This window comes from Anomalospiza imberbis, chromosome 14, assembly GCF_031753505.1.
Source record: "Anomalospiza imberbis isolate Cuckoo-Finch-1a 21T00152 chromosome 14, ASM3175350v1, whole genome shotgun sequence".
Taxonomy (NCBI): Eukaryota; Metazoa; Chordata; class Aves; order Passeriformes; family Viduidae; genus Anomalospiza; species Anomalospiza imberbis.
The window spans coordinates 18,976,829-19,004,499 of NC_089694.1; the positions used below are offsets into that span (position 1 = coordinate 18,976,829).

The window sequence follows — 27,671 nt, forward strand, 5'->3', positions numbered from 1 at the left end:
AGACAGGAAACTGAGAGGCAGAGAGGCATCCTCACAAGGTACACACACACCTTGCAGGATGTTATTTATGTACTTCAACACCTCCCTTGCCAACTATAATTACTTGGACAGGTCTAACAGCTACATACAGTTCTCTCAGTAATCCTGTGCCCAAAACCACAACACCAAATGCTAAGGACATAAAAGGCACTCTTGGTCAAAAAGCAAGGTTTGGTTGCATCCAACCTTCATAAGAACATAATTGTTGCCTCCATTTTAAAAAGCATAGCCATAATGAGGGAAACCCATTGGTGAAACATAAGTCATCTTTCCTGGAAGAAAATACTTGAGGACCTTGTACTTTCAATATATTCATCATCCGGAGCAATCTTTTTGCCAATCTCTGTTATTTTTCATCCAAACTAGATGCATCCTCTGACTAAAGAGCACATAAAGAGCTCCCTCACACACTCTCTATGGAGCCATGGAGCTACAAATCAGCCCAGTGTGTATTATTAATGACAAGTTACCAGAAGATCTAGGACAACAGCCAGGCAGGAGTTGCACTGTGCTGTGATTCTATGGAGAAAATGAATCCTTTGCCAGGTCAGATCCCACAGTTTCCCTTGCTCCTGTCTCCACTGTGCACAGATTTGTGATAAGCCCTTCTGTCACAGCAGCCAGGAGGAGATTACCCTGCCCTAGAGGCCTTACAACTGAGCTTTGCCTAAAAGACAAAGGTGACCAAGTGAGGAGACACTGGGCAGAGGCACAAAAATCTCAAACATTGTATCAAAAAAGGCAAAGTGAATTTTATTTTGGTGGCAGTTAAATGTTATTAGACGAGTTCAGGAGCACCCATATTGGCAGTTGTTAGAGCTGCAGTACAAGCCTCAAATTCCATTTTCTGAGTGGTTACAGCTGTACCACCTTCTAAATCCTTGGGTCCTGATTTATTCATGGCATTAGGAATGCAAAACACAAGCAGAGGGAAGTAGGCCAAAAAAAGAATAGAAAGCAGGGATACAGAGGAACCAGTTTCTTCATTCCAGCTGAAAACAGGTTGAAATTATTAACTCTTTCAGAGAAAGCTCTCTCTAAAAGGGCAGTAGATTCTGATGCATAAAGATGCACAAATGAGTCTCCCACAACAAAATAAAAAAGATGAACAGAAACACAAAGCAAACATGTCTTCAGAAGAAGAATTCAGATTAACTCTAGCCCAAGGCATTTGGATTTTCAGCTGCATAATGCTCACTGTGTCTGACAGGGAGGGGTTAATGGCTTTGGTTGTGTGAACTGGGGACCAGATGTTCAGCTGGTGCAACTCAACACAGATCCATTAGAAATTAGTGGAGCTGTGCCTGCTTACCCCAGACAGGGTTCTGGCCCAGTACTTTGAAATCCTATTTAATACCCACTCAGATTTTTCCAAAGGGAGAGGCCTCACTTTTTGAAATCAGATAAAAAGCTACTAGCAGTGCTACAGGATGCAGCTAAACTGAAATGGCCACTGCCATGGCCTGTTTATGATATTACAAAACTCCTAAATCAAAAGCCTGCAGAAGCCTTGTGATAAGTAACACCCCAGCACTGTTGTTTCTGCTACAATTTCATAGTGTCCACCTACCTTACAATGGGCAGAAATAGGCATGAGAGGTAAATTACTCATTTATCACTTACCAGGAAATGGATGGGTCTTGACTCTGTCCATTTTAGTCCTCAGAGCAGCTGTGGTCAGCCAAGTCTTTGAGCACATGCTTTTAACAGAAAATGGTCTGCAAATTTGCTGTGATGATTCAAATGCAAAGAGCAAGCAGGGGAAAAAAGATAAGAAAATAAAAAAGGTACAGGAGCACATTCCTCCCTAAAAGGGCCATTCTTACACTCAAGTGCCATGCTACTCAGATAGTTAGAGGGAAGAAAGAGAAGAAAAATAGCCAAATGTCAAAAAAGACAAGAGTTACCACAGCATAAAGAGGCTAAAAGTAATCTCTGGTGCCCAATAATACCAGGCACATTTCTGCTGCATGGGATGGATTTTAAACAGGCATCTTGTCCAACAAGATAAAAAAAAAAGACACCACCACAAAACAACAACAAAAAGAGAAAAAACCCACAGGAACACAAAACTAAATCCCCCACACAAACAAAAACAAACCAAACCTAAAAAACAACTCGACATTAAAACCAAGTTAGCTATCCTGTTGCTGTAGTTCTGCACTTCTAAGCGCGCAGCCTGTGTACTTCAATGTCAAAACTGTGCATTCTGCTTAAATACTTCCACAACACAGGGTATAATAAAGACCTGTGATGCTGCAAGTCTTCCATAACACGATTCTGTGTTTCCTCAACCAAACACCAACCCCAAGGGAAAACTGATCTCAGGGACCAGTAACTGTAAAACATTCAGTATATCCTAAAGGACTCTGCTATAAGCTGCTTTAAATACATTTACACACATCACTCACACTCTTAAGAACCTGGGCATCTTTCACAAGTTAAATGAAGCCTCTGGCAGCACCCCCAGTTTGACAGGAATGTACCTTCTACAAACTCCAAACAGCACCTAGCCAACAGGAAGCCTTGTCTTCCTGGCTACTGCTCCTTTGAGATGTACCCAGCCTTTCCAGCAAAAGTGGAAATAATATTTCCAACACCTTTTGGAAGGTAGCTTCACAGAAAAATACTTGTTGTATGTTAGGGCCACATCTTGAAACATATTAAAAACTCCTCTAAGGTTGATATATGGAGTTTCTCCTGTTGAACAAATACAATCAGAGTTTTGAAGATCTGTTTCTCTTGACAAAAATTAGCAAGCAGCACTTGTACTACTTGGGATAACACAGATGAAAGAGAAGGGCAATACTTTAGACATTAACCAGATGTACTTGAGCTGAGAACTGTGGTACTCCACCAGTCTGATTTTGAGAGGATGAAGAAAGCAAACATCTTGAGTGGCTCCAGAGGCACTCTCAAGACTGATTCCTTTACTGAATCAAAGCACAGAGTCACAATGCAAAATTCACTATAATCTAACCCAACTCTCAAGTGGTTACAATCTTGTTTTACAGCAGAAAAATAAAGTTCACTCAGATTTTAGAAACCTCCGTTCAGCTTCTCTCAGCTTCTCCTCAGACTTATGATGAAATGACAGGAGAAGATACATTTTGTAAGAGTTTTTTCAAAATTACCCATTAGAAATATTGTACAGAACATAAATTATACATATGCATGCAAATAATATACAACACCTACCAAGCTAAAAACACCAAAGGAAAGTTACATTTGCACTTATCAATATAGAAAATGGTGAGCTGGTGGCAACACTGTGTACATGCTCAAACCAATAAACCATCAACAGAACCAAAACTTTCCAAACTTTCCAGCTGTACCAGAACATCATTATTACAAAAGTTAGCAAAAATACTGTTCCAAAAGCCTCAAAATTAAAACTAATTTCAGGAAGGTCAGCTTGATCAGCCTGTTAAAAAAGTCATACAGGGTACAACAGGGAACTGGGAAACTCACATTGCTCCAATCCAAGACATGCACAGCACCCCAGAAAGCCTGATTAAGTTGTTTCTCATTACCTGCTGCTGAGCAAGGCAAAGCAGGTCAGTGGTCAACATTACTTATAAATGAAGCACCACTGCTCACTGCAGTTTTGAGATGGAAAACGTTTGTTTCTCAATCAAAGCAGATACTCCAACAGAGAAACACTAGGGTGAAAAAGGTGGATGTCACATAACACAGAGCTCACCAGCTTCAGACCAGAGATGTTTAGCAGAGACAGGAGGGGATTCAGTGTTAGTGAACCAAGCCAGCCTCAACATCTGTGTCTTCACTTTCATAAGAGATGACAGTACAAAAGTGCAGCCAAGAGTAAATGCTGTTTCTCTCCTCTGAGAAGGGAAGAATTAGTGACACAGTCCTTTAGAGGCTGCAAGGCTGCTCCAGATGACAGGAGAATTCCAGTGAGCCCCAGGGTCACGCTTCCGCATTCTCCGCTTTGCTGCAAGAGCCCCGGGAAACCCGACTGATGCTGCTCTCAATAAAGGCCTTCAGCCCCTTCAAACCTTGGGCATAGAGATATTCCAGATACCAGTCCCACTTCTTCCCCTGTAAACCAGAAAGAAGAGTCAGATGTGCAGAACAAAGCTTTACCTTTCCTGTGGGACAACATCCACAAGTTGGGTGACACCTGTAAATACCCACAGGTATTTACAGGAGGGTCACCTGCTGTTCCCAAATGCCCACAATTACACAATACACATTCTTAGACTGAAACATGACCTTTCTTTAACACTGAAAGTTTTTATAAATCCCACTTCTAGAAAAATAAAAGTCTATTGGAACAAAAGGGACTGTGTCAGGAACGAAGTGAACATAGCCATTAAAGTCTTCCTTCCACCACTAGTGGTGACTGCTCCAGATCAGGTTTGAAGTACACTGTGGCATAGGAAACCAGCTGCCACTGCTATTTGCTCAGTGAAGGATTCCTGTTCAAAGCTGTAACAGAGCTACACATCTGTCTCAGAAATATAATATAGAGCAGAATTTGTATTGTCAATGAACTTTAAGTGCATCGAGAATGTAACTTTTCCTGGAGCCTGCAGAGAGCAATAAACAGCCCTGTCCTGACACTGCACTGGCTCATGAAGAGAATAAGTCTCAAATCACTAGCCACAGATACTTAACTTCTCAAGTGTTGATGTCCTCTTGTTTGGCCCTGTTAAGAGACTGAATCAAAGCCTACAGCTGGAATTTTTCCCCTTCCAAAATTTTTCTAAAGCATTTGTGAATTTCCTGCTTTATTTACTAAAACAAGAAATCTTACCTTAATTAATTTGAAGTTGAAGGTGGTATCATCAGGACAAATCTTAAGAAAAGAGAATAAAACAATATCAAGTCAGATAAAAAGTATGTCCAGGGTTGCTGGGTCTCTGCTAAGTCCTCTTCTAAATCAGGAAGTGCAGGCATGCAAAGAAATTCTGAGATCTTTAATCCTGCTTCAGAGGTGCCTTCCAGCATCATACCCTGTGCACAAGTGGCAAAGCAACATCTGGACCCTCTTGCCCTGTGCTGCAGCATTACAGGACAGAACAGGGAATATTCACAGGTATCTCTACCATTGTCTCTGTACAGTGTAAAAGTTTCCCTTTCTAAACATTAGAAATTCACAACGAGAAATCGAAAAAGGAGAGAACTGACACTGAGATCAGTGCTTGCGGTCCCCCAGTGCTGCAGAGCAGTGCCCTCTGGTGCTCAGCACTGCTGAGGAAAACATGTCCCTGCAGCTCAACATTATTTCCTCCTGCCTTAAAACACATTTGTCATAGCTGCCAAGCAAAATTCCTCCTCCTTCTACAGTAGGAAGAGAATGAAAGAATTCCCCACCAGTAGGTTTTGGGGGCTTTAAGTGATTTTGAGGTTGGGTGTTTTTTGGTTTTTTTGTTATGGTTGTTGGTTTGTAGTTTGGGGCTTTTTTAAATGTGTAAAACTTACAAAGAAGAATTAGGAACCTGTGTCAGGGAAAGTTTAGGTTGGATATCAGGAAAAGGTTCATCCCACCGAGGGTGAATGGGCACTGGAATAGGCTCCCCAGGGAAGTGGTGACAGCACCAAGCCAGACAGAATGCAAGAAGTGTCTGGAAAATACTCCCAGGCACGGGGTGGGATTCTCAGGCTGTCCTCTGCAGAGGCAGGAGTTGGACTTTATGATTTTTGTGGGTCCTTTCCACTGCAGGATATTCCGTAAGTCTAGGAAGCCTCAGAACATAAGTTATGTGGACAAAAGATATGAGATATATACAACTTCTTTCCTTGGTCTAACAAAACCAGAATAGCTTCCCTGAGCAAAGACAAAATCTAAGTTTAATCAGCAGTAAGACACAAACTAGCTTGATTCATGACACCAAACACATAACAAAGGCAAATTTGTCAAGTGTTCTTAACCAGAATTCTTTGCTTCAACTTCTCAGGTGCCCCTTGCTGCAATCCAGCAGTCACACCCACACTTGGCCTTGAGCCTGCCAGCATTTCTCACAACAAACTGGCATCTTTGTGCAGCCCTTAGACAGCCTACAAAACCTGGTTTCTTGGAGCAGCACACATCTTAGGACAACAACAGCTCTGGCAAACTGCTTGCTCCACTCTTCAGCAGCTGGACTGAACACATGAGGGCACCCACAGCTCAAGAGAACGCCCAGCAGAACTTACACCAGACAGTGCAAGACAGCTCCATGTTCTCTTACCTCTGTACTTGAAGCAGCTACTTGTATTTCTATTTCAGTAAGCCAAAAAAGCTACCACAAGAGCCAGAAAGTACTGCTAAGGAATTCCAGCATGAACAACTGTATATAATTTAACCATGCCTTCCTTGACTTTCTAGAGTTTAAATATTTAGATCACACTGCCTATTTTATGCACCCTTAGTAAGCTCTCACTGAAATGTCATTTATTCCATTATTTTAGTCCTATCTCAAAGTTATCATGAGTACAAATTCACATACAAAACTGCTACATTCATACATTCAACTGCTGTCATACCACACAAAGACTCTCCAAGTTGTGCCATTAATCTAACAAACACAGAATGCCAGAGCAACTTTTGAAAGGTCAGTTGCCTGTACCAGTCAGCCAGGACACAGAGACACTTCTCTGCAGAAACAGTCAAGACAGAACATCTGGTGCCATGAAAGATCCAAATCTTGGCCTACACCATTACCTGCTGCAGGAATTGAACAGAGTAGCCCATCAGGGCTGGATGATAGACGATGTTAAAGCTGTTTTTTATTTCCTTCACTGCAGTTTTACTCAACAGTTCATCATCCATGCAAAGACCTTGAGGATGAGTATCCTTCTGGAACGCACTGGATGTCCACAGACAGCCCACCATAGCTATTATGTACTGGTTGTACTCTTGGTATGTCTGGTTACTGAACTTGAACTGCAGTATTTTCTGAGGGGGAAAAACAAAAATCAATAAATAACATCCTCAAAGCAGCTGTGTGCTCCCTCCACTCCTTAAAAGATGGCCATTAGTACACCTCCACCCAACCCAGTTCCTTGCTAAAGTCTGTTCTAGCATATAACAGGTGTGTCCACAATACCTTTTTACACAGCTCATTTTGTTTTGCAGCCACTAAGTTGGTTCGATACCTGAAAAAAAAAAAAAAAAAAAACAAAAGAAAGAAAATTAGGGGCCTATAAATCTTTCCTACATGCCTGTGTTGAAAAAAGCTGAAGGAATGTATCAAGAAAACTTATTTTTGCCATGAGAAAAATAAAACTTTATGGTGGAAGACATGACAAAGAATTCAAAGGGACTTTATCACTTGGCAGAGTAGGGACATATCTAATAATATTAGCCTCTTAAATGATTCACACATGACCAGTTTGCCTGGGACAGTCACCTTCATAAATGCAACACAAGAATGGACATCCAGCCTTCAAATCAGCAGAGAAATGCAGGGTGTTTTTAAGAAGGGAGACTTTCATTCACTAAGCAAAGAAACAGAAGCCACTGGAAGTAATGCAACTTGACAATTGTTCTATATAATAAGCACTAGCTCTTCTTATTTCCTAGAGACCTTCCTGTCATGTTAATTACCCTGCAGATTCCTTAGAGAAAAAGCCACATGGAGAGCCCTGCACCAGCTGTCAGCTATTGGCCACTCTTTGCAGATGCAGCCACTGGAACTAACGAGGCCAAGAAGTGCAGCCTTGGTGGTGGATCCTGCAGAGCAACAAACAGTGCTGTCTTTGGCCTTGCCAGCACCACGAGGCAGCCCCAAATTCCTGGAGTTTGGAAGTGGAAGAAGTGCTTCCTACTCAGCACATGGCAGAATTTGTATAGAAAAGCTCAAGTGTAGTAGCCAAAGAACAGGAGTGAGAAGTTGTACAGTTACCACTGTTAATTCCAGCTGGCTGACTTTAGTTCCCTCAAAACAATAGGGGAACTTCTTCCTTCATATATCAAAGATATGGAAATAATACCAGGAAAGAGGTCAGAATCCTGCTATCTTGGATAACAGACAAAAAAAAAAAAAAGGAAAAAAAAAAAGTAGGAACTACAGCTATAAAATCCTTTAACATGAAAGCTGGACACAAGTGGAATTTTTACCTTTACCTTGCACAGCAAGAAGCAGATCCCAGATTTTTACAACAAAGTAATTTAATTTCCAAAAGACTGAAAGAAGACAAGGAGTCCTGCAGCCTACACCTGTTGTAGTACCTGTACATAATGTAGCAGAGCTGATTCAGGTTGACAGAATCCATGCTGAGCAGTGCTGGGTAGAAAATCCCAGCAGGAGGCATTATCAGCAGAGGCAGGTTGTACTCCAGGTATATGTCACACACCTGCAGGAATGAAGCACATCCAGGCTGATTATTACTGCCAAAGTAATGATTATTACAAATCCCCAAAGAGTTAAGAGCAACAGAGAGCACGACACTGAATTCCAGACAGATCCATCCAAAAGGGAAGGCCAGGGTGTCTTACACAAGTGTTGTGACCCATTGGTTTTGTGCATTTTTAATGGATAATTCAGTCACAAATAGAACTCTCATTGTTTTTTCAGCTATTCCCAACCTGAACTGTAGGAGCTGTTGCTACACCATGGCTGGAGTTCACAATAAGCACAACTACAGAGAGGACATGAAGCTGGAGAATACTTAAGGCTATTTGATGCTGTTTAGTTTGCCTCCAGCACAAACTAGAAATAAAACCCCATGTTTTTAAGGAAACATTTAAGGAAAAAACCCAAGTTGTTTGAAATTGAACTTATCACTGTTCTTTTCTTTAAGTCAGCATTAAAAAAAGCAGGTTATGGCCTACTGTTACTTCTCCTTCCTCAGTTCACCTCTAAATTAAGAGCAACCACTTTCTAGCAGCATATTTACTTCTGCCTGTGGATGCAACAACAGCAGCTTTCACCTGCAGATCTACCAAGTATGTGGAATATTCTGGCACTTAATCACGAAGTTCTGTAAACTACAATGAGGAAGACATTTTTTATGCTCTAGCTTAAAAACGCAAACAGCTTTAGGTGCACTTGAAAAGAAAGACAAAATGACTGGGATACACACAGTCCTGTAGAAATCCAGGATGAAGTAGAGCAAGAGCGTGGAATTGTTTTCCAAACGCAGCCCTACAGTAGAGATCCGTCCCACAAAGTGAACCAGTTCAGCCACCACGTTCACTAGTCCAGAGAGGGTGGTGTTCCTGCAGCAAAGACATGGCACAACATTACAGATACCTCTTTGCAAACAGCAACATGGAAAATGGGAAAACAAAATTGAAATTTATGCTTTTGCCCCATCAAATACTCAGACACTTGTTCTTCAATACAGCCAGTAACACATTGTTATCAGCACCATTATGAACACCTAGCTATCAGTGCTATGAGGATTTTGGATTCTGGACACTTACATTTCCAGTGTCAGCAGAAATACTTCTAAAGAAAAAGATCAGGCCTGACAAGGTAGCTTACAATATAGCAGAATTATAACAGCATTATTAACCTTCTGGTTGGTCTTTAGGCTGGGTGTTAGGGATAGAATACAGATCTAAACACACCAGTGAGCAATGCACAGAACATGGCTTGCATTCTTTCAAGACAAACTTACGAAGAAGACTCCGAATCCACTTGAATCGCATTGCAATTTAACCAGTTCTGCAACAGCTCTTTCAGGCTCTCAAGAACACTGCACTGCAATAGGCAAAAAGAAATCCAGTTGGTGACAATTTATGCGAGTAATTCTGAACACAGAATGCCTTGAGAATTGGCATAGCCAAGGAAAGGTGCCAAGAGTTTCTCAGGAGCAGTGACATAGTTGCAAGGCCCCTAGAAATGAACTTATGTGTTGCATATAGCCTTTCCATGAGAATGTGAACTTCAAGTACTGAAAAAATTGCAATAAAACAGTTTAAACAAGTAGTTATAACCACAATAAAACAAATGAACTATTGTGTTGTGTGCTATCAGTTCTTTTTATCTCCACTGCCCCAGCTTAATTCCTGTCAAAAAAGGAAGATATCTCAAAGCACCTAATTCCTAAAGAAGTTAAACTGTAGGTATCTATTTTATCCTGTTTGGGCACAGACTTCTCAAAAAGATGTTTCCTATACAATCCCTCAGATTGCTACACCTAACACAAGCACAGATAGCAGTATCAACTAGATGCAAACAGCCATTGTATTCAATGTAATTCATTAAATTACCTTAAAGTAAAGAGATGATGTGAAAAAGAGCTGTGCCAGGGGATCATAGAGATGTGACTTAATGTCTGAAAAAATGAGAAAGCAGTATCATTATCAGTGCACAAATTCTATGCTCCAAGATATCCCCACTGTCCAAGCTCAGCCAAAGGACCTGCAGCACATACCAGAGAAACTGCTGAGGGGGATCCAACTCACGAGTCTGAGGACTTCTGAGCGGCAGCAGAAGCCATCCCAGAGAGGAAGGGTCTTATACAGGAACTCTTCGCAGGCAGAAAACCCCTCCTGCAAAGCAGAGGAGAAGCATTCAAAAAGTCATCTGACTGCAGCTTGCCACACTCACATCACTGGCAAAAGCAAGAGGCTCACACCTACTTCCTGCCATACTTGCCAGGATATTCAAATTATCATTCTTAGATTATTTTTACTGCAGAAACCAAGGTCATTTCCAGAATATTGACTTGCCACAGGCAAAGGTATTTTTATCACTTGAGTCACTGTCTTAGAAATACTATAGGAAACTGGTAAGTGCTAGAAGTTTTTAAGGGAAGATTTTGTGAAAGAAACCCTTGGCTTCCACAAAACACACTTACCTGCAAGAAGCATTCTGCCTTGTAGACAGTTTCCAGGAAGCTCTTGAATTCTTCTTCATGTGGGTTATCAACCACACACCAGGTGCACTCTGAACAGGAGAGAATACTGTATTTGAATATGAGCAAGCAAGAACAAGCACAATGAGAAACCAAATTCAGTTCTCCTCCAGTAGCTGTTTTAACACCCTATGGTTATGACTGTAAATATGAATAGCAAAGAACCATTACTGAAAAGTGAAAAGCCTCAGACATCCTTTAGCTCCCTACCTCACAAGATAATACTAGTGTTCTTACCTTCCTGGAGCATCTGGCCCATCCAATAGTACAGCCTCAGGTAAATAGATTCATCTTTCACACAATTCATGTAGTGAAGCAATAAGGGGTTTGTTAGTACTGAACCCATCTGGGAAGGAAACTGCAAGAAAAAAGAAAATAAAGGATTATTCTGTATTTACATCAATAAACTGTCAGAGAACCTTATGTCCAGTCTTTTTACCAGCAACAAGACCATTCCCAGGACTCCTCCACCCTCCTCAGTTAGGACTAGATGCTCTGTTAGAATGAGGTAGCCCACACACTACTCATATATATATATAGGGCATAGAGGACCATCCTTTGATCTCCCAAAACATTCACCAAGACCCTCCTGAAACTCACCTCTAGACAGTGGATATTTTGTAGGAGCTGAGGGAAGGTGTGCAGCTGCTCCACTGGAAAAGACTCGTTTTTACTGTACAAATAAAAACACTTCTTTTCCCTGTCCTCTTCTAAATGATTTGTGTGTGCACTGCTGGCAGGTATAACCAACTGGGCGTTCCATTTCTGTAGAAAAGAAACACAAATGACGCAGCTTCCGATGCAGCTGGCTGCACTCATGAACAGTGCTCCCAGAAAGACCCAGTTTTACCTGGGTTTACCTTTAAAAAAGGTAAAAAAAAGTTTTTACCATTAAAAAGGTAACCAGGTTTTCATTATAATTGATTGTTGCATTTCTCTATAGTTACTCCCCCCTTTCCAGTGCCAAAATAAAGCCAGACTCCCATTATTTGCCAATATCCATAATGAAAATCACTACTTGGCACCTTCTAGGGTGTGCCTCAGGCCCATAACATACCCTTTTTCGTGACTGAGGCTGAGCTGTGCCTAAAAACACTGCCTGGGTCAGGGGAGAGGTTCCCTTGTTTCTTTGCCTTACTGCAGTGATTACTGCTTTCCATGGGCCCTCTGAATTCTTGAAGTAAGTCTGGAAGCAGAAATCAGACATGCATGCAAGGAGTTCAGCTAAGACAAAGCAACAGAAAGATCACTTTCTATCCTGATAAACATCACCACAGTCACGTAGACACTCTACTTGACAGATTTTCACAGCACAGAACTCACATCATTCCTCATTTTCACCACCTCTGGTCTACAATTCAAGAGCTGGGCTTTTATTTCCTTTGGAAACAGTGTTCCCCATTTTCTGAAGGGATCTCCAACACTTCTATCTTATAATCTTAATTCAAACCAATCATTAACTCATAGATTAAATCTCAAGCATATCTTAAAATTAAACATTGTCAAGGTATGCCCAGTTAACAGAAAAATTTCCTGAATTCAGCATCAGTGACACCAACATAACAGAGCAATGCCACAAGTAACCAAATACTCTAATGTAGATATTACTACAGAAAATTGGAAAAGCTAACACCTTTCCACGCATTTTTTGACACTTCAATGCCAATCAGTCTTTCAATTCTAATCAAGTGCCAAACCATCACAAAAGTATTTGGATTGGCTTGGACCTAGTTAATCAAGCTTTTAGTACACAACACAGTACGTTCATAAAGACAGTTGAAGAAATATTTGGGATCTAGTTGCTAGTAATTTACTAGCACTACTAAAAAACGTAAATGTGCATGCTAAAAAATGTAAATTCTACAACAGATGACTGTGCAGCACAATGCAAAGTAAAAATTTAGAGAAAATATAAATACACAAGCAGATTGAAATAAATTTTATTGAAACTCAACTTGCCTGCATATAAATTAAATGTCTGTTCTAAAAGACCAACAGAAATCTCGAACTTTTAAGCCTATGCCACTAAAATAAAATTTTGTTGCACAATTTAGGTCTCACCAGATGCTGTTTTCTCTTATATCTGGTTCTGCCACATGGTTCTACTTGGTCAAAGGGCTGAGCATACAGGCCTCTCTAAAAGGGGAATCATTTTTTGCCGTTCCTTGCAGCTCTGACAAATCAGTTTCCCACATTTTTACCTGCTTTTTTCTCTCTCCTATGACACAAGTGTCTGAGACTTTCCAAGTGCAGAGCTACTTACTGACTTCCACTGTCATTTGTACTTGAGAATGGCAGCAATTAGAACAATACCTTGACAAATTAGACAGTTTGTTTATTTCAAAACTTAATATTGTGTGAAACAAGTCAAACCCAGCAGGAACACCAAAAGAAGGATTAAAGTAATCCACATAAAATAAAGGTAGATGTCATTCCTTACCAAATCATCTCATTGTGCTGAAGAGGAAACAAAACACAAGACAAGGAATACTCATCTAAACCTGATTTTACTCAGTGAAAAGAGGAAATAGAATTAATCTTCACCAGTAAATCTGCTATAGCTTCAACAGAAAGCTCCACACAAATACTGTAGTAAATCCTGGTTTCAAATTGACTAAATCTAACTCCTTACCTTCGTTTTCCCAGGGAGGGTTATGGTCACCTGTTCTGGGCAGAAAAGTTTGTAAAGTGATAGCAGAGCTTGCAGAGGAGACTGCATTCCCTGTCAAATAACAGAACAAGAGGGAAAACATGTGGGGTATGTTTTTAATATAGAAACTGAATGCTGTATTTTAGAAGCAAAAAACCCCAGTGATCAGTAAAAGTTAAATTCCTAGAGCTACACACGAACATGTAACCATAGATAAACAACTGAAACTGACAAACAGAAACTGGGTCAATGAAATAACTATAGCAAGAGAACTGAAGACCTTTCTGTAGTCATAACTGATAGAAAGGAACTTAACAGAGTGATAATAAATAGTCTTCTGCTGTCTAAAAAACATGTTATTATAGCAATGTTTTTTTCTTTAGAAAAAAAAAAGCAAGGTCCTCTACAACTGTATATTTTCCGGTCATTTTTGGTACCACTGGAAAAAGGAAGACGAATAGAAAGGTAAAGACTGTAATAGATAAATGAAGCTGCCCCTAGCTTCAGAGATTTCAACATACCTGGTCACAAAACATTGAGCTTTGCATATATCATGGCATGTGCTCACAAAACACACAGGAAATTTAGGGATGCACATGAAAGAGAGAAACTCTGATGCTACAAAGACTAAAACCTACAATGCCAAGTCCAAGCCACTTTTCTCCACTGCGTAAGGACATTAGTTTTACAAAGTGCATTATTAACCACAGTTCAAACTCTACAAAATCTGAAATAAACTCACCATTTTTGCTTGGAGTTCAAGCAGTATCCTAATCCGAAAAGGCTTGACTGGAAATACAATTAAGAATATAAAGGATTTAGAAAACACTGCATTAGACATTTAAACAAAAGTTACATAAGTAACATTTATTATAAAATCATGACAAAGCAAGCAGAACCAATAATTCTTATTTCTAGGGTAATAAAGAGGTTTCCAAGTGTTACACAAAGTTTTGCCTGAACTACCACTCATTCTTCCTTGCATTAAAAGCACAATATTGGCTAACCATCGTATCTGCTGCATTGGAAAAGGCAGCACCAGCACACAGAATCAGAAATAAAATGGTATTTCAGCTCACACAGATGAGACTCACCATGTTCTTTCCTGGTCAGCAGGTAGAGCAGGTGGCAGACGTAGGGGCACTGCAAAGCAAGGGCAGCCATGAGCTCTCCTGCTGCTGCAGACACACAGCCAGGACACACAAAAAGCAGCACAAGAGACAGCCCCACATAGCAACTTCATTTAAAACCTCATCTGCACCGTGAGCAGTCCTGACAGTAACCAAGCTCTTTAATTAACTTGGATCATTTCTTCTGGAACATGGTCTAGAAATTACATGAGTCAGCAGTGATAGCGCCATTACATTTTCAAAAGGAAAGGCATCTTTGAACCAATGCACTTTTTTAGAGCTTTTAACTGCAACTGAGGCTGTAAAGAGTCTTAAATTAGCTTCAAACCAACTCTGATGCACTTTCCAACTGACCCATCATGTCTGAAAAAGCTATTTCAAACATTAAGAACTTAAATCCAGTTTTATAGAAAGATTATAAATGGAAGTTAATCTAAAACCATTAAAACATTAAAAGAAATATAACTCAGAACTTTGGGAGCTTGTTTTAACCACAGAATATCCTAAAGTGAAAGAGTATTAACAATCTCATATCTAACATGACTACCAAAATTATCTTATTATGCACTGAATCCAAACACTTAAGATTCCTGGATTTTACAGTTGCCATATGGCAGAAATTGCCTGAATGCTTGTTCTCTTTTAAGCTATATTTCAAATTAATTAAATAGAACACCAATTAGTTTCTCACCTTAAATAAACACTGCTCTAAATTTTTTCCTTGTTTTTTTCTTTTTGCCCAAGGTATACAAGTCAGTTTCTGCCCAGGAGCAGGAGACTTTACCTGCTGATGTCTGAAAATCCCAGAGACCACTGTTACTCTTGGGAATTTAGACAGAATAAATGGTCATACTCTGTGATACAGCATAGCAATTCTTTGAAACATGTTAAACAGACAGACCACAGCAATCTTACAGTGCTTGCCTGTTTAAGGATCTAAATTACTCAGCAACCTTATAATGCAAAGAGAAAATAAAAAAAGAAATACAGCCATCAGAAAATGGGCTCTAACCAACACCTACTCCAGACTAATTCTAGCACTAATATGTATTCTACTAATGAACATTAAGGTTTATTTTATCAGTTCCATATGTTCTTCAGCTCTCCTTACCATCTTCTCATATTGCAGGAAGAAGAAGAAGAAACCATAGAGGGCATGAAGTTGTTCCTTGTGATCAATGAAGTCAAACATGGTGATCAGCCACTTTAAAAACAGCAGCTGCAGACAGGAAAAAAAACCACATTACATTAAGTGATGAGCAAAAGCAAGGCAGGGGAATCAGAAGACACAATCAGTAAGGATACACACCATTCTCAAGGATAACCAGGGAGCTACAGACAAACAGTTCAGGGGTATTCACATGAAGAAAGTCTGCCAAGGGATTCACTGGCCTCATCACTGCGGTTGGCAACTGGGTTTTGGTTTCTAGAACCATGGGACCCTATTTGTGTATCACTGGTGATTGGGAGAGAGGGAATCCAACAAACAGGGCACACATGGGCTCAGCCTGGAGAAAAGGAAGCTCAGGAGGACCTTCTCACTCTACGACTCCCTGAAAGGAGGCTGAAGTTAGGCAGGGGCCAGTCTCTTTTCCCAAGTACAAAAGTGATAGGTCAAGAAGAAACAAGCAGCAAGTTCTGCCAAGGAGGTTGAGATTGGATAATAGGAAAAATTTCATCACAAAAGGATGGAACAAGCACTGGAACAGACTGACAGGGAAGTGGCTGAATCACCTTCCCTGGAGGGATTTAAAAGATATGCAGCTGTGGCTCTTGGGACACGGTTGGCTTGGCAGCATTAGGTTAATGGCTGGATTCCGTGGTCTTAATCTTTGCCCAGCTACATGATTCTACCACGTAAACCTTTGAGCAGACCATGTGAACACAAAAAAGACTCTTTCCCTAATGTTAAGTCATGTTGCCACAACCAAGGTGCACATAACCTAAGGGATGCCTCACTGAAATTAAAGGATGCCTCACACAGCAGAAGTATTTCACAGAAATCTTGGTGGAGCCACCATTCCTGAGGAGTTTGGAGATACAAGACAAGCAGGAAGCAAATCTCCACAGACACTTTTAATGTGTTTCTTGGGTGCCCATCCCAGCAATGGCCACCTCTGCCAGTCTGGGTAAGTGACAGCATCTTGTGTAAGACCTTGTACATTAAATCCTCAGGATTTTTGATTCCTCAAAATAACCTGTGCAGGAGCAATAACTACTGTAAACACTAAGTTACCTGGATGTTGTCTGAGCATTTGCTGACACAGAGCCAAGACACAGCTGCAACCACAGAATTTTCTGGTACCACTGAGGCAGGAATCAGGCTCTTCAATAAACGAGTGTTCACTGTATCAGCTGGAAAAAAAGCAATTTCAAGTAAGATGGTGCTCATGTACCAGGTTCTTCAATATTATTTTGCAGCTTAAGTCAAAATTCCCTCAGGACAAAATTATCTAGAGCTTCCTTGCTCAAAGTAATGGTGTGTATGAATTTAGTAAGGACTTACCTATACCTCAAAATTATGCTAAATAATTCATTCCAGCTTAACAAAAGAAAATGGAAACCACACCAAATCACGCCAGAAAAATTAATTTTATGCTACAGTACCATGAACACATTATCTCAGCAGATTTGATTAGAGGGGAAAGGCACATTCACAGAAGATACACCAGCAGTATAGAAATGCTGTACCAAATTTGCCACTGAGCACTACGTTCAGCAGTATTTCAATCCCTTCAGGGGGCAGCCCTTGTTTCAGGGCAGTGCTTTCCACAGCATCCAGGTGTTTCTGCAGAACACTCTTCGTCTTCAGTGCAGCAGAGTCTTGAACTGGGAGAAACAAACGGGACAAGCACAGGATGAAACAACTTCTGAACAGAAATTAACTTAAAGCTTCTCTGAACTGCCCCTGCACATATTCCTTTTTCTTGACATAGTAACAAAGCAGAAAAACGTTTAAGACATTAAAGGAACATTACATACCTCAGGGGTTAAAAAGGGAAAACAGAAGGAAAATTATTCTAAAAATTTTATTATAATAAGAAATATGTAGAAAGACTTCTTACAAGAGCATGTAGTGACAGGACAAAGGGAATGGCTTCAAACTGAAAGAGGTTTAGAGGGGATATAGGGATAAAATTGTTTACTCTGAGGGTGGTGAGGCCCTGGCTTAGGTTGCCTAGAGAAGCTGTGGCTGCCCCATCCCTGAAAGTGTTCAAGGCTGGACGGGGCCCTGAGCAACTTGATCTACTGCAGGGTGCTCCTGCCCATGGCAGGGGGGTTTGATCCTTCCAATCCAAACCATTCTATGCTTTTTCTTTTCTTTACATAGTAGTAACACAAAACTTTGGAGACATTAAAGAAGTAATACATAACTCAGGCATTAAAGAGAGAAAACAGATAATTTTTTTTTAATTAAGAATGTACCATTGAGAAGTTATCATCTTCTCAGTCCTAGATAGCCACCCAAAAAATTCTCTCACCTTTCTCAAAGTAGCTCAAAGCTTGCTCTAGAGACTCTTCCTGGCTATCATATTTCTGATCATCAGCAGATTGAGGATTCTGCAGACTTTTTTCAGAGTCATTTCCCCCTCCTTTACGCCAGGCAGAGAGATCAGTTTGGCTTTTATGGTGAGCCTGCAGAGGCTGCTTTGGGGTCCTGGAAGTCCGCCTTCGCTGCATCTTTTCAGAATCCCAGCTGAGACTGGAGAATTTTACTCATTTGTCATGTGAGAGCCAATCCTTCATTAGATAAGAAAAGAGATCAGCCAAAGAATGTCAGAGAGCTGGTTCCCTGCAAGGTAAAGAAATATTTATTTTCTCAACAAGCAGATTTTAGAGTCATCCTGCATAACACGAGAGCAAATTCAGAAGAAATTGTTTAGAGCTGACTGCTCCCCGAAAGATCAGACAAGATCCTCAAAGATGCAAAGACAACAGTGTATCAAAACTCTCATCTTACATTAAAAAGGAAAAAAATTCTCAAGTAAAAATTAACACAAGGTCCTTCCAAGTTAAACATTACCTGATACAATCTTATATGGCATTTTGATAAAAAAATTCAACCTAACCAAAAAGTTAGCATAACACAACCAAGTTTCCTTCTAAGTTAATTTTGTACATTATTGTTTTCTTTACTTCTCTTGTGTATGCCAGTGCAATCAGTGCACAAGTCACGATTCTCTGCAAGGTTATGTACAGATGTTAGAGGATCATAACAACACTTTTTTTCCTATTTCACAGAACTTGGAGTCTCCTGCAGCCTTCCTACTAACCAGCTTGGATTGGAGAAACTAAGAAATGCTGGTAAACTTCAGAGTGCAGCACAAGAGCGACCAACAGTGCCAAACCGCACAGCTGTGGGTGAAATACAGCCACAAAAAGTGATATTTTCTCCTCAATATGCTGGAGAGATCAACCTTTTACCCACAAAATACAAGATTTCGCTCCAATTTCCTGAACTTGGTAGAGTGCGCACCCCTGTCCCTGGATTGTTGGAACCTATCTTTCCTGACACAACACAACAGAATGACTTTCAACTCATCCTCCCTCTCCACCTCTCACTTCCTTACGAGGCTACCATCATCACTATTTCCCTATGGGTTTGTTTGTCACTTTCCTGTGCAGCAAAGCTCGGTGACCACACTCTGGAGTACAGCAACAGCTTTCTCTCAGCTCTTTCTCTACGTGTGCTTTGTTTCCTTTTGTCCTGCAGCTCTACCGGCAAGGTTTGGTGAAGGACAGAGCGACTGAAGGGCAGTTCTGGCTCACAGCGAGCCCAGCCCTGCGCAGCCCCTCAGTGCCGCCACCAGGAGTGCGGCACCAGCACCCCTCACCCCCTTCCCTGCAGGCCGCTCCGCGACTCGCCCGGGGCCGCCCGGAGCACCCGAGGGGACGGAGGCAGCGAGGCCTTCCCAGCCCGGCCGGGCCCGGGGCGCTCAGAGCTGCGGCGGGGCCGCCCGGCCCTCAGTGGGGAGGAAGTCACTGACCACCCCTCACCTCCCGCGGCCACCGACCGTTCTGGGCCAACCGACCCTCCCGCCGCTCTGGCCACCATCCCACGGCCACTAACCGCACTTCTGCCCGAGGGCACCGCAGAGCGCGCCGGGGCAGGCTGCCGCTGCAGAGCCGCCGAGCGCGCCGGGGCAGGCCGCCCCTCCGGAGCCGCCGACCGCTCCGGGGCAGGCCGCCCCTCCGGAGCCGCCGACCGCTCCGGGGCAGGCTGCCGCTGCAGAGCCGCCGAGCGCGCCGGGGCAGGCTGCCGCTGCAGAGCCGCCGAGCGCGCCGGGGCAGGGCGCCGGGGCAGGGCGCCGGGGCAGGCCGCCCCTCCGGAGCCGCCGGGGCAGGCCGCCGCGCCGGAGCCGCCGAGCGCGCCGGAGCCGCCGCCCGCCGTCCCCGCGTTTGAACCCTGGCGCCGCCGCGCCGCGCACGCGCGCTGACCGCCTGCCCGGCGCGCTCCCCGCCGGCCGCGCCTGCGCAGCGCCGCCGCCGCGCGCGCTGGGCGGGAATGACGGCAGCGCTTCCGGCGCCTCCGCGCGTGCGCGGCGCGAATCCCCCGTGAGGGGAAGGGCGGCCTCGCCTCAGGGGCGTCCGCGGCCGCCGGGCTGGGAGCGGCGGCCCCAGGCTGCGTTTTGAAAAAGAGAGGCGGGGGAAAAAGGCACGTTCAAAGCGAGGCGGCAGCCCTGACGCCAACCGGAATGAGCTGAGGGGCGTGGAGATAAGAGAGAAAAGCGCATAGGGGAAGAAACAGGAAAAAAAAAAAAAGAGTAAATTAGCATCGAGGTCGTCGAGGAGTGGATCTGTTCTTACCACTTCCAGCGAGCACAGATGGCTGGAAGTGTCCGAAAATAGCTGTTTAATGCTGGGGGGCAGTGGTAGAGGTCAGCTGTCGCCCTGATTTCTTAGGATTCTCTAAAGCCTTCTGAGTTTACATTCTTGTAGAGAACTTTCTCATGCAACTTTCTGTAAACAAGCTATTGCTTTGCATTCTTTCATAGAGGCGGAGAAATTTGATGTACTGGTAGTTTGTCCAGTGTCGTTGGAGAGGTGGCACGTTCACCTTCCAATCCACTGGCACCTTTTGAGAACTATAAATGATTGGAGTCAGAAGAAATAAATTAGCCTCTTCATGGTGACCAGAGCTGTGGTGCGTGGTTTTTCCCTGTGTCCTCTGGTGACAGCCCGCTAAGATAAATACAGAACTCTTCCTGGGCTCCACGGTGAGTTGTGTCGCTCTGTAAGAACGTGCAGCCACTGCTGTGGGTCAGTTGTTCATGTCCATGCAAGTGTGAAAAAGGGGGATTTTTAGTAGTCACTGAACAGTCTGAAGCTTTCACAGAGATAGGCTTTGCTCCATGGGATGCTTTATTATCATCATCTGTACAAGCTTCAGAGAGGAATGTTACAAGAGATAAACACAGCAGTTCCCAAAGGCTGTTCCTGGCTTGGATGCCCAGGTGAAAGGCTGCAGCAGTTCAGTGGTGTGGGAATGCGCAGCGTGGTGTGGCTTTGAGTTGGTGGTGTTTGTATTTGGTTTTGAATTAAAACACAGTTAATAACCCCAGTCGGGGCATGGTAGTTAAAGCATCTTTTGGGAAGTCAGGGGAATTCTGTGTATATATTTTGGATGACCTTGAGATAGCCTGTGAAGATGAGATTGTCTGTCAGAGGTGAATTGCTGGTTCCTTTGCTCAGGGTGCACATCCGTTAAGAGAGGTTTAGTCCCACTGGATCTCTGGGAGGAGGCTTTTTCAGCATACATATGTATATTTTGCTGCTAAAACAGATGCAGCCATATATATATATCTATATATATCTGTTTTAGCCACAAAATTCAGGACAAAACTATGTATGAACATCCATCATCAATTTTTATAGAGATACAATGCTGCCAGTTTCTGTTTCAGTAAAATACCCGAATGTCTCTTTTAAATATGTGTGGTTATTAATATGTAACCAAGTAGAGTTTATCTGACTTCTACTTTGCATCACCTTGTCTCTCAAACTGCCTGACATGATTATGCCCATTTTAAGTGGAGCATTTGACCAGAGGGAAATGTTTTCAGACACATCTCTCAAATAAGAAATTTGTTTCTGTAAAGACATTTTTCTCCAAATTTCAAAAAGTTTATTTTTGTGACTAATTAAAAAAAAAAAAAAAGGAAAAACTGAGAACAGACAAACATTAAGAAAACCAGACAAATTTCAGAGGTAACACATGCTCCTTATGACACTCTAAGATTTCAGATACAACACAGGGGTTCAGGCTCTGGTAACAGGACTTATCCCAGCTCACTGAGGCAGGATGTGGGATGAGCAAGCAGTGAGTTTCCTGCTACTGTTCAGACCCTCACCTACCAGAAATAAACAGCAATTCTACAAAGTCACAGTAGCTGTGGGCAGCGGGGAAAGGAACTTGCAGGGAACTGGGGAGCACAACGCTACTTGCCAACATCCGAGAGATACTTTGGAGTTCCCTGGGCAGTTCCATTCCCCATCCCCTCTCCAGGCACCCTTACTCTCTGCCAAGAAGGGTGTAAAGAGGTGCCACTGCCTCATGTGAAGCAGGCAAAAAACTACTGTAATCAGGCCATTGTCCCAGCTTTGGAGCCTCTGCACGGAAATCAAAGAAGATGGAGACAGAGCATCCCATGGTTTCACTGGATAATCATTCCATAGAAAGGACTGGGCACAGAGGCAGCAGAGCCCAAGAAATCCCTCTCTCCAGCACAACAAAAAGCACTTTTTTGGTAACAGGCTCCCTTTTACGCCTCACCATGGAAAGGGAAATGCAGATGTGTGTGTAGGGCTGCACAGGGATGCTGGTCATGGCCTGCCCAGCCTCTGTTCCAGGCAGCAGCAGCACCCAGGCCAGCTCTGCTGCCGTGGGGCTCAGGGCTGGTGCTCAGGACTGATCTCCCCACTGCAGCAGTGCCAGGGTGGCCTGAGAGCCTGCCCAGCTCCCTGCCCAGGGTCTCAGGCTGGTTTTGCAGCTCCTGCTGAGGCCAGCACTGCTCCAGCCGCGTTGCTGACTGCCTCCAAGCTATCCCTGTGGAAGCTAGTTTGTGTTTTTCTACATTACAGGGCAGCAGCAAAAGCAAGACTACAGTGTAGACATACCTTGTATCTCTCAGACCCCAAGTGCAACTTTATTTAGACAGACAAAAAAAAATGCAAGTCAGTAAATAAAAACCAAATTTTCTGGGTGATTTTGCAGAGAGCTGCCTCGAGGGTCCGTGTTTCCTCACAAGCACTCAACTAGGACACCTTCACTTTGCCTTTCTCGGGAGCTGCTTCATGGATGAGTGGCTGCTCATCCCCGTTCACCGACAGCATCCTCTTCTCTGGCGGCAGCTCCTCGGGCTGGCGAGCAATCAGCAGGCGGCAGGTGAGCAGGATCCCAAAGACCAGGGCGTGGGCGTAACGCTTGAGGGGGTCCCCCACGAGCTGGTGGAAGAAGAGCACAGCCAGCACGAGGAGGAGGAGCAGGAAGTTGGCCACGTCCTTGGGGCGACCAGGCACCAGTGTCATGACAATGCCACACGCCACTTCCAGGGCACCGATGCTCTTGCGGAGGAGGATGGAGCTGACTCCCATCTTCTTCAGCATGGGCAGGGCCCGCACGTAGCTTTTGTATGCTCGTTTCTGGAATCAAGCAGCCGAGGACATCATGTGAGAAAGTGAAGGCAAAGGTGACTTCCAATGAAACAGATTATTTCAATCATCACAGACCCCTCTGGCACAATATCCAATCTGTAAAGCTTCTGTTTGGGGGTATATTAAACCATCAATCTGCAATTCCCCCTTTCTAAGCCGTTGTCTCCTCATTGGAAAACAGTTCTGCAACCTCTCATCCATCTTTGGAACTACAACCAGTGCAGGTGTACCTTACTCAGAAATCTGAGGTTCTGATTGCTGGAATTAACAGTGCAGAACCCTGTTATTAAAACAAACAAACCTCTTTTTAAGAGCACCTTGTGCTTTCAAATTTACTCATACACCCAAATCCCTGCAAAGCCAAAGCACAACAAGTAAGTATAAGTCTATTTCTACTCCAAAGCAACTTACAGCAGTTATGGGCAGTGCAGGCTCAGGGTGGGACTAAACACCAAAGCTAAGATTCACCAGTCCTATCCTGTGCTTACATACCTTTATGATCCTTTCTTTCCTCAGGTGAAAGCAAGCTGACATGTGACATTATTTACTCCCTGGTTTATGCTGGATTTAGAAGCAGCGTGTCCCAGACTAAAAGGTGAGATGCATTCCATTTGCCATCTGTATGGCAGTTGTCTTCTGTTAAAAGGGCAGTTTTCCTTATCTCTTCCACAAGCAATCCTCTCTCAGGGGAGACATCTGCTGATAATGGGCCATTGAATGTCACTGCATGACTGAGAAGAACTATTACATCCCACTGGGAGATGCTCTGCTCAGAGGGAGGAGCCAAGCATTCCTACCTGGATATAATCTTGAGTTTCTGGAATACCAGCACGGCTTTTCCTGCACTGGATTTCCCAGAGGAACAGCTGCCTCTTCCACTGGATTTTCAAAGGAAGACTACACCTTCTCTAGAGGATCACTGCTCCAACAAAACCATACCTGACACTCCAGGAGGGCTGCAGCCGTAATTCCCAATTGGACTGCCGCCAACACCCTGACCAACAGAGTGTCATGTTGTATTCTGACTCTGTCAGTGCTGTTTTGGTTCACTGAATTGTTTATTTTATCTTTTTATTTTCTTCCCTAATAAAAAACTGTTATTCCTGCTCCCATATTTTTGCCTGAGAGCCCCCCTTAATTTCAAATTTATAACAGTTTGGAGGGAGGGGGTCTACATTTTTTCCATTTCAGGGGAGGCTCCTGCCTTCCTTAGCAGACACCTGTCTTTCCAAACCAAGACACAGTGTAAGCTGCAAGACTCAGCCACACCACAGCTGCCTCATTCTTTTGGGGAAAAAAGCAACCTTTGTCCTTACACATGTCCAGATTCTTGCATTTGAACATTAGGTGCTGGTGGCCTCACTGGTTTGTTGGTTTTTTTTTTTTTTTTGTTTTTTTTTTTTTTTTTTGTTTTGCAATCAAGTATTTCCTATATATTTGTGTATGTCTTTATTTATTTATTTATTTAATAAGGCTCCTATATTCAGTGTGAGACACTGAAATTATTTCCACTTATATTTTAGGATAATATCCCTGAAGACATTCTTGCCATTGTGTTCTCTGTTTTCAGCATGAGGGAAATGGAAGCCAATTCTCAGTTACAGGATTGTTCAGCTCTCACAGGCACTGTTCAGACTGTGGATTTGCTTCCATACAGTTTTGGAAACCTACATTACAGGCATACAGAACTTCCCCACATCTCCATAAATTTTGATGCTTTTGTTTTGAGAGGATCTGATGCTTCACAGGTGGTTAAAAAATATCCAGCATTGTCATTTTTGCTACAAAATAATTGAAGATCTCATGACACATTTACTCTAAGTGTTTGCATTTTAAGGATATATTTTAAACCAACAGTGACTAAAACCTCAGAGCAGAGTATTTTTAAACAGCTGTGAAAAAATACAACATATTTAAGAAATGTACTGTAAGCATGTCCCAGAGTACCCTGGTATTTTAATAGGCAAGCAAATGTGCTTTTTGACAAATGAAAAACTACAAGTTTGGTGTTTTAAGTAGATAACAAAGGTTCTCTGTTTGCTGGGGGCAAAAAGCCATCCTTATGGATTAGCAAGGTCAGGTTTTTCCTAACTGTCTGCCTGACCTGACAGACCCACCACAGGATACAGCCCAGCAAAGGCAGGAGAGCCTAACGAGCCATGAATAAATACGTAACGATATGGACTATGAAGAATACCGGTGCTGTGTAATACCTGCTTTATAAAACCAGAGATCACTTCTACCTGTAGGCTTGACTCTTGATAAAGCAGAAGGGGACACAGAAGTGAAATATTTCACAGAGGAAGCATTTTGCAGTGCTCCTAAAGTCTCTGTACTTTTTTTTTTCTTCTGTAGCAGAAGCTTTTAAAAGCTTTGTTTTCTAGGGGTTTTACCTCGTGTGTCTCTTGCCCATGAGTTACTTCTTGGGGATTTTCCTGTGAGATCCCTGTGCTGGGCTGCAGACTAGGCACTGCAATTCAGATGTTATTTGAGAGCTAAAGAAAAGCAGCTGGGCAGGTGGAGCAAAGGGATAAAACAGAATGTGCTGGAAACTTCCAGCACTATTTTTTTTAGGGGCACAAAAATTATACTAATCTTTTCAACCACCACAATAAATAACTGGGGAAGTGGCCGGGGGGAAGGGGGGGCATGCAGGAGAATAAATAAACATAGATGAGGAAGCAAAATGTGGCAGCCAGTCCCCCACCTGCCTGCAGCTCGCAGCTGGCAGAGCTCCGCAGCAGGGCTGGCCCTGAGCAGAGAGGAGCATAAACCAGTTCACCAGGTGAGAAATGCACACAATGACTTCTCCGTCCTCTCCTCACCCCTTTCCTCTTAGGCAAGAGGGGGAGAGGCTTATTTCCCAGCCAAGAGAATAATAAGAAGACTATTAATAATACCTTCCTCTGCCAGCTAAGAATCTCAAAGAATTTCACAGTCATTAATTAATCCCTGCACAAGTCTGGTGAGGTGGGGACAGTCAGTGTCATTATCCTTGCTTTAAAGCATCGAATTTTGAAGATGTACATCTGCCAGAGCAGGCATCTGCTTTTCCCACCCCCATCCAGTGGATAGGTTTCCCCTCGGGGACCAGCTGTCCCTGCCTGCTGCATGTCTGGCACTCCTGCAGGCCTTGCTTTTACAGACCCTTGTGTCCCCATCTTCTGCAGGCTGTGTGTGCTGTGCCACCCCATCCGCCTTGCCTCCCCTCCCCATCCTTATCCACCAGAGGTTTCTCCGTGGATCGGCTCAGCCGGAGCCAGACGAGGGCTGCCAGGATATCCTGGGCACTGCGTATCATTGGCTTCCCTGCATGTCTGTCAAGTGATGAGCCAGATAAGCGGCTTCCCTCTCCTGCCCTCGCTCGGGGGTCCAGGGCAGTCACCCCTGCATCCCCCGCTGCTCCTGCTGCAAGGCGGGAGAGCCCTAAAGCACCTCCCTGCCTGCTGCCCCACTTACCATCTCATTGTAGGCATCCCTGCTGAGCCGGGGGGTCAGTTTGATCGTCCCCATGAAGACGAAGAAGAGCCCCAGGGCCACCGAGAGGGCGACAATGGTGATGGTCCTGGGAGATGCCATGGAGCCGCAGGGATCCGCTCCTAGCGAGGCCTTGTGGCTCTGGCTGGCAGCCCGGGTGGGAGGGAGTCCGTCACCATTGAAGGCTGTAGGAATAAAGCTGCAGAGGCAGGAGGATGACAGCGGGAGGGGATCCAGCCTCCTCCACTCAGCAACCCCTGGGTCCTAAAGCCCTGCAGCCAGAGCTAGGCAGCTCTAGCACTGGAGCGCAAGAGGAACTCATCCTGTTTCTTTGCGTGTTCCATAAATCACCCACAGAAACCCGAAACGGAGTCCATTCTAGGGATGTGGGACGGCAGCCAAAGGCAGAGCACAGTTATTCATTAGTGGGAAAACAAGGACATGGTAGCAGAGGGCACAGGAGTAACGTGCTGTGGAGAAGTGGGCAGGGGTCTCTTGTACAAAGAGAGCTTCAGATATTCAGATGCTCATACATAGCAAACAGCATATTGCTTCATTTATTTACACCAGGAAAGAAAAAGAAATGTTTTGTCCCTGTGGACAGGAACATTTTCTCTCCTGGAACCTGATGCTCAAATGGGAAAGTGAGGCCACTTGTATCACCCTGATAAAACTTATCCTGTATGTTCAGCTATCCAGAGGCTAGTGGAAATGTTTTTAAAATCCTCTGTTACTTTCTGATTTAAAGTCATTGTCTCCCCTGCAATTAATGCAACAAATTTCCTTTTGACCAAAAACTAGTAGAAATCTATTCAGATCTCACAGTGAGAAACCAAGGTACAATTCCATGAAACAGAACTGCTGCAATATTGTATCCTTTGGTATAAAATGAAAGCAAGAGGCTG

General features: G+C 43.4%; 2 protein-coding genes across 2 annotated transcripts; both read right to left on the reverse strand.

Moving 5' to 3' along the window:
• Positions 1-3,153: 3,153 nt before the first annotated feature.
• On the reverse strand, positions 3,154-19,687 carry CENPI (centromere protein I). The gene is given in 21 exon segments (XM_068205325.1): positions 3,154-4,101; positions 4,820-4,861; positions 6,710-6,943; positions 7,095-7,143; positions 8,219-8,343; positions 9,073-9,208; positions 9,583-9,695; positions 10,208-10,272; positions 10,372-10,489; positions 10,798-10,886; positions 11,092-11,212; positions 11,455-11,619; positions 11,912-12,040; positions 13,487-13,576; positions 14,247-14,293; positions 14,599-14,647; positions 15,746-15,853; positions 16,871-16,989; positions 17,326-17,463; positions 18,117-18,427; positions 19,668-19,687. Coding segments are annotated over 20 exon segments (2,268 nt in total). The 5' UTR covers positions 18,316-18,427; positions 19,668-19,687; the 3' UTR covers positions 3,154-3,969.
• Positions 19,688-22,753: 3,066 nt separating this feature from the next.
• TMEM35A (transmembrane protein 35A) lies at positions 22,754-27,063 on the reverse strand. The gene is made up of 2 exons (XM_068205282.1): positions 26,749-27,063; positions 22,754-23,277 (listed from the first exon to the last, which is right to left on the reverse strand). The coding sequence occupies exons 1-2, from the start codon at positions 26,866-26,868 to the stop codon at positions 22,891-22,893; spliced, it is 507 nt and encodes a 168-aa protein (XP_068061383.1). The 5' UTR covers positions 26,869-27,063; the 3' UTR covers positions 22,754-22,890.
• Positions 27,064-27,671: the final 608 nt, after the last annotated feature.